Source organism: Atta colombica, unplaced genomic scaffold (genome assembly GCF_001594045.1).
Source record: "Atta colombica isolate Treedump-2 unplaced genomic scaffold, Acol1.0 scaffold142, whole genome shotgun sequence".
Classification (NCBI taxonomy): Eukaryota; Metazoa; Arthropoda; class Insecta; order Hymenoptera; family Formicidae; genus Atta; species Atta colombica.
The window spans coordinates 271,534-277,409 of NW_017259231.1; the positions used below are offsets into that span (position 1 = coordinate 271,534).

Below are 5,876 nucleotides of genomic sequence, written 5' to 3' on the forward strand. Positions count from 1 at the left end.
CATAATTTATTATCATATTTTGCATGAAGACTATAGAAAGATGTAACTTTTATTTTAAAAAGTATAAGTGTGAGATGTGTGAATGTGCATGTTTTTATCACATATTTTATTAGAAATTATTAAAATCATTAAGTGCATCACATAATTACATAATAATTATTTTCCTCTAAGCTTAAAAATATTTTAAAACATACCAATCCAAAAAGATGAAGAATAAGATTTCCATGTTTTCGTACTATATTAAAAGCTTGACAACATAAATCGACGAAATGATGAAATTTCGCTGAAGGTTTATCACCACCATTTATAACATATGCCATATCAGACGTCAGTACAAATGGCGTCCTATCTCTGATTAAAAACATAATAGCAAGAATACATTGTATCAAGATTACATTTTTTTCTTTTTTATTCTTTTAAAATATAGTACATAGTGTAAGTGCAGAAATAAATAAAACGTAATATATTATGATATACATACCTCTTAAAGTTTCCAAACATTTGCGCATCACCAAGAAATTTTCCAAAATCAATATGAAATAAATGACCAGATGTCTTTAACATAATATTGTCATTATGCCTATCACAAATTCCTAAAATATAAGTGGCAACGCTGTAGCCAGCGCAAGAAGCAGTAAAATTATCCACCGCTCTTTCATATTCCAGTTCCGAAGGATTATGTTTCGCTAACCATTCCGCGATCGGTCGATCCTTAAATGATCCTGTTAATCCAAACTCGACTTGGATTCTTCGTAACGTTTCTGCATTCGTTACCATTTCTATCATTCCGCGTTTGTGACCGGTGGGTACACAAGCAAAAGTAACCATTTTTAAATCAAGGCCTTCCTTCAACCACAATTTGTCCATAATGCGTACCATCTGAAGGGTCAACATATCCTGCTGCAAATCATCACCAACCTAGAAAAAAATACAATGTGTATATTAATATTAAAGTTTTTGGAAGAAGATAATGTTTTGTAGGATATTTTTACTTATTGAAAACGTACCTTGAATATCGCCGGGTTTATAACATTGTCACAACTGATAAAGTTAATTTTTAATGGAAGAGTGAACGATGGAAAATAGGCACATGTCTGTACATTGATACCGAATACTAATTTACTAGGAGATAGTGGTAAACATGTTCCATCGTCTTCCTTTAAGTGGCAGTGTATTTCTTGTAAACCAGTTTTAAGTGTATCCATTCGTAAAGATTCCTTTGTAACTTTAATATTTTCAGCCACTTGATGCAGGTTCTGTACAAATTACAACTTAAAGTATGTTTGGAATAAGTAAGACCATTTGAAGTAAACAGGATATAATAAAAGTTAAGACCTACTTTAACTAACAATTGTTGAGTGAGAAAACTGTTTCTCAGCGCATCTCCGATAACTGCTAATAGAGCTCTCAACATTAATTGTAATCTTCGTTGATAACGAGCACAACTAATTGCTTTGTCATCTTCCGTTGAGATTTCAGCAGAATTCTATAAAATAAATGCGCTTTATAATTTAATATAGAAAAGTTCAAATAACATATTAGCGATATATTAATATTATTAATACATATCGCATGAAGAAATTCTCTATGCTTTAATTATACAGTTATAAAAAAAAGTTATTTTTCATTTACAAGCCATATAATAAGTATTTAATGCAAATGTGTAAGTATTTAACAACATCATCAATGCTGATCATCCAACCTGTACCTGGGGACTTTGTCCCGGCAGAGCTTGATTTAACAACCAGTAAATATAATGAGCCACTCTTGGTGAAAGTAAGGCACGTTCTAATAAGAATCGAGTTAGAGGTGATGCTTCATATGTCTCATGTTTTATTGCTTGAAGTAATTGTGGTAGATAATCAACCAATTCATCATTATTTAATTCGCGGATCCAATCAACTGCCATCTCTCTAACTTTCATATCTGGGAAGCTATAAGAAAACGACGTTTTACAAAACAGTTCTTCAGAAGTTGTAATAAAGAAATAATCGATAAGTAATGCATACCATGGTAAAAGTAATTGTAATGCTTGTACTGGAGGCAGTGGACTCCAAATTCTAAGCGACGCATGTAAATCTGGTAGACAAGCCCAATCCCAACTGTGTGCAGCTAGTAATACTTTTGGTAACGCTTCAGGTCTATCATGTAAATAATGCCTTTTCTCCCATAAGATTTCTCTTTCATCGATAGGCGGTCTGGAAATAGAAATCAGCTTAAAAAATACCATTTAAAAAATTTAAATCTATATTTTTAATCACATAACTACAACATACCTCGAAAATGTATCTTGCTGTGTAATGTCTATTAATAGTTCTTGCGTATTTTGATCTAACGAATTAAAATCTAATGATTCCACGTCATAATCTCGCAATTCCGAAGAATTGGGGAATAAAACCTTTCCCCCATAATCGGGTAATTCTAGTCCTATAATGGGATGAGTATCGCCGCGGGGATGAATTCCAGGCGCTGGCGCTGGACCTAATCGTTTGTCTGCGATAGCTGGCCAAAGAGACAGAAAAAAACTTCCTTGGCTCATAACACTAGAATTAAAATAAAGATATATAAAGATATATGTATGAAGCAACGAAAAATACAAGGTGACTATAAAAGTTTCAAAGATAAAAAGCTGAGAACAATTTGTGGCAGATGCGTTACCCGTCATAATCGAAGAATTGTATAGCACCCCATCCAAGTTCTTCTTTTTGCATTGCATTCTCTGCAGATGAATTAGATTCGTGCTCCGCAGGCTGCAGCGTACGTCCATAAAGAACTAACACAAGTCTTGCCTCCCGTGGCACTTGACACACACTTACTCCACGAAATTCCAACCTTATAATTTGTATAATTTTTATTAAATCTACATTTGGAATTTTCGATCATTGTAAATGTATTCTCGTACTTACCATGAATTAAATAAAATTCTTGGATAAAAATTCGTGCTAACCGTCATTGGTTCCGACAAAACCGGATTTCCTACAGGTCTGGTTCCATGAAAGATTTGAGCTGCCACTATATAATCGTCATGCTTCCATGTGGTTGGTAACCTATGCAAAGCTCCAACACGCACCAAAATAGTATCGATTACTTCTGTCGCAATCAGTGTATCTATTAAGAGAAAGTATATCATAATTATATCATAATTTTATCTTATACATATTGCGTTAGAAAATTAGTGTAACTTCTTACTTGTTGGAAATTCTCCTTTGCTATTCAATTGAAAGTCGACCTTAAATGCATGACAGTATGTTTCGACGAGTTCTTGAATTGCGTCGCGAATTTTATGACAATGAGAGGCAATCACATCGGGAAACTTTTTCCTTAAAGTAACTACAGCGTAATCGCCATCTTCATGTATAATCTCCGGTTTTTTACACTCTATATTAGCTGTATGAACTTGCGGCAGAAATTGACAGCAAGCATTTACGAAATTATCAACAGCTTCCGTAATTTCAAATGTTTCAATGTTTCCCATTAAGGCACATACTGCTTTAACTGCTTGTACTACACCATGCGGTTGAAGTTGAGGTAATAAGGTAGAACCTTGATTTGTGGTTGCCAATTGTAACGCTGCAGTTTCTACGCGTTCCATTTCCTTTTCTACTGTTTCTACAATAAATAACATAACAAAATGTACATTGTAAATATATCATTAATAAAAATTCTTTCTTTTATATGTGTGCGTGTGCGTATACGTGCATGTGTGTGTGGTGTGTATGTGTGTGTGTGTGTGTGTGAATATATATACCTAGTAAAATAAGTAATGTATCATATGAAATAGGCTGCGATGGTTCATTTGGTAGAATATCTTCTAATTTTAAAGACTGATCACAATTATCATCTTGCAACTAAAAAAGAAAAAATAGAATAATGATTCAAATAGTCTGTGATACGTTGTAATAATGTTTGTACAACATTCGTCATACTAACCGTTCGAGCAATGGATTGTTTAATTTGTGCTCTGCTCATTATAGCTAACTCAATATCTTTTTCTAATTTAATACATAAATGTATGTATTCGTATTGTGCTAAAGTTGTGTTAGGTGCAAGATACTCAGCTAGCCCCCATACTCTTAAACAATACTTTTCTACATTTACTGTATCTTCATCATCCAAGGAACAGGCAACGTTTAAGATAACATGCTCGATACTGCAATTCACTGAAACATAATGTTTAAAATAATTACATTAAAATAATTTTAATGTAAAAAAAGAAAAAGCAATCTTACTTTGAAAATAAATTTTTTTTAGCTTACCATTACAAGTGAAAGTAATAGATGGTACAGGATCTTTATCATTACTGGGTAATTGTGGATGAACTACTAATTTTATACTTGTACCATCTGGATATAGATTCTCCATTATTGGACTAACAACGTATCCAATATTTGTACTAGGATTATTAAACGGAAATTCGCCTAAAATTGAGCCAAGTTATGAGCACAATAAAAAGTGTATTAGTGTACCATAAAAAAGAACGTTCTTTACTAACTTCGTATAGACTTTATCATGTTGTGAAACGCCTTTAGATCACAATCATGTAGAGACGATCTAGTTTTAATGACTATTACATTCTCATACAATCGAGTTTGACGCTTCTGTTAAAAATAATATTAAAGAATGTAACTGTTTTACTAAAAGCTGGACTTTCAAATTTTTTCGGGACTTACTCGACGATCTAAAGAGGTTCTTCGTCTTTCTATGGTATTCCATGCGGACGAATTTCGAGGAGGCAGTGGAGGTGGTGCAGCTGGCGATACAGCTGGCGATTTTGCAGATTTCTCCACAGCGGCATAAACCGGATCCGAGTTAACGCTTTCATTTGTGCTATACATATAATCAAATGGATCGAATGGATCATATACACTGCCACTAATTTGCGATTGCGAATCTGCAACAATTATTCAATGATAATGTCAGAATAAAAGAATGTACTTGCATTTTCAGTCATGTGTTTGAGTTTTAAATTTGGCTATATTATTTTATGTATTATCTTTGTACATTTGTTTTATATTATATTAATTTGTTTTATATTATATTAATAATTTAAAAAAGATAAAATTTAATTTTTACCATCTTTAAGTTCTTGCACAGAATTACTTCCATTGTCAGTCTTAATAAGTAATGGATCGAATGCTTCCAATACGCTAACTCGTACATTGGTTTTGTCTTCTGTTTGCTCGAAACTATTCAAATCTATAAGATTGCTATTTGGCTTTTTCTCTATCACTTTTAATATATTCAACTGTTCATCGTCTATACAAAATGGAGCACATATGGCAGGTGCAACAGTTGGTCTATAATTTATAGGCAATGGAGGAATCTAAAAAAGAAGTATATTCAATATATATTCAAGACAATATTCTCTGGATTTTTCGTCATTAATTAATAAAATTTTTTTCTTAAAAAATTAGTAAAATTAATAATAGAATATATATTAAATATATATTAAATATTTCAAATCTTTTTGCATTCATTAACCTTTACAAGATGGTAATTGTCATTATAGAAGCGCTGAAACAGTGTCATATTTTGAGGCAAGAAATACAATCATATAATAAATCATAACAAATTTTTTTTCAAGGAAAAGCTTTGTAAGAATTTGAAAATAAATTCCCGCCGTCTAAAGGTTAAGAGACAACAATGAATAAAAAAGAGAAAATAAGCATCTTCTAAATCTTCAGACATGATATACCTGCGTGAAGAAAAAATGCTTAAAGATAATAGATTTCCATGCAGGCTGTAAAGAAAAGTATGTTTTAACAGACTGCTCCATATTAATTTCCTCACAAACAAATAAAAATAATAATTTTGTGTATGTGTGTGTGTGTGTGTGTGTGTGTGTGTGTGTGTGTGTGTGTGTGTGTGTGTGTGTG

General features: G+C 32.3%; 1 protein-coding gene across 2 annotated transcripts in view; it reads right to left on the minus strand.

Moving 5' to 3' along the window:
• Positions 1-5,876, minus strand: part of LOC108685023 (phosphatidylinositol 4-phosphate 3-kinase C2 domain-containing subunit beta) — a 12,180-nt gene that overhangs the window by 4,616 nt on the left and 1,688 nt on the right. The window contains exons 5-20 of one of the 2 annotated variants that reach the window (XM_018189632.1): positions 5,074-5,323; positions 4,671-4,891; positions 4,493-4,598; positions 4,257-4,418; positions 3,931-4,160; positions 3,749-3,848; positions 3,190-3,609; positions 2,907-3,108; positions 2,659-2,832; positions 2,277-2,543; positions 2,010-2,198; positions 1,709-1,934; positions 1,340-1,486; positions 1,008-1,256; positions 482-918; positions 195-351 (exon numbers count right to left, since the gene is read on the minus strand). In XM_018189632.1, the coding sequence (XP_018045121.1) occupies positions 195-351; positions 482-918; positions 1,008-1,256; positions 1,340-1,486; positions 1,709-1,934; positions 2,010-2,198; positions 2,277-2,543; positions 2,659-2,832; positions 2,907-3,108; positions 3,190-3,609; positions 3,749-3,848; positions 3,931-4,160; positions 4,257-4,418; positions 4,493-4,598; positions 4,671-4,891; positions 5,074-5,323 (3,537 nt within the window). Of the gene's footprint in view, positions 1-194; positions 352-481; positions 919-1,007; positions 1,257-1,339; positions 1,487-1,702; positions 1,935-2,009; positions 2,199-2,276; positions 2,544-2,658; positions 2,833-2,906; positions 3,109-3,189; positions 3,610-3,748; positions 3,849-3,930; positions 4,161-4,256; positions 4,419-4,492; positions 4,599-4,670; positions 4,892-5,073; positions 5,324-5,876 lie in introns of both variants that reach the window. The other variant, XM_018189631.1, reaches the window with a different exon arrangement.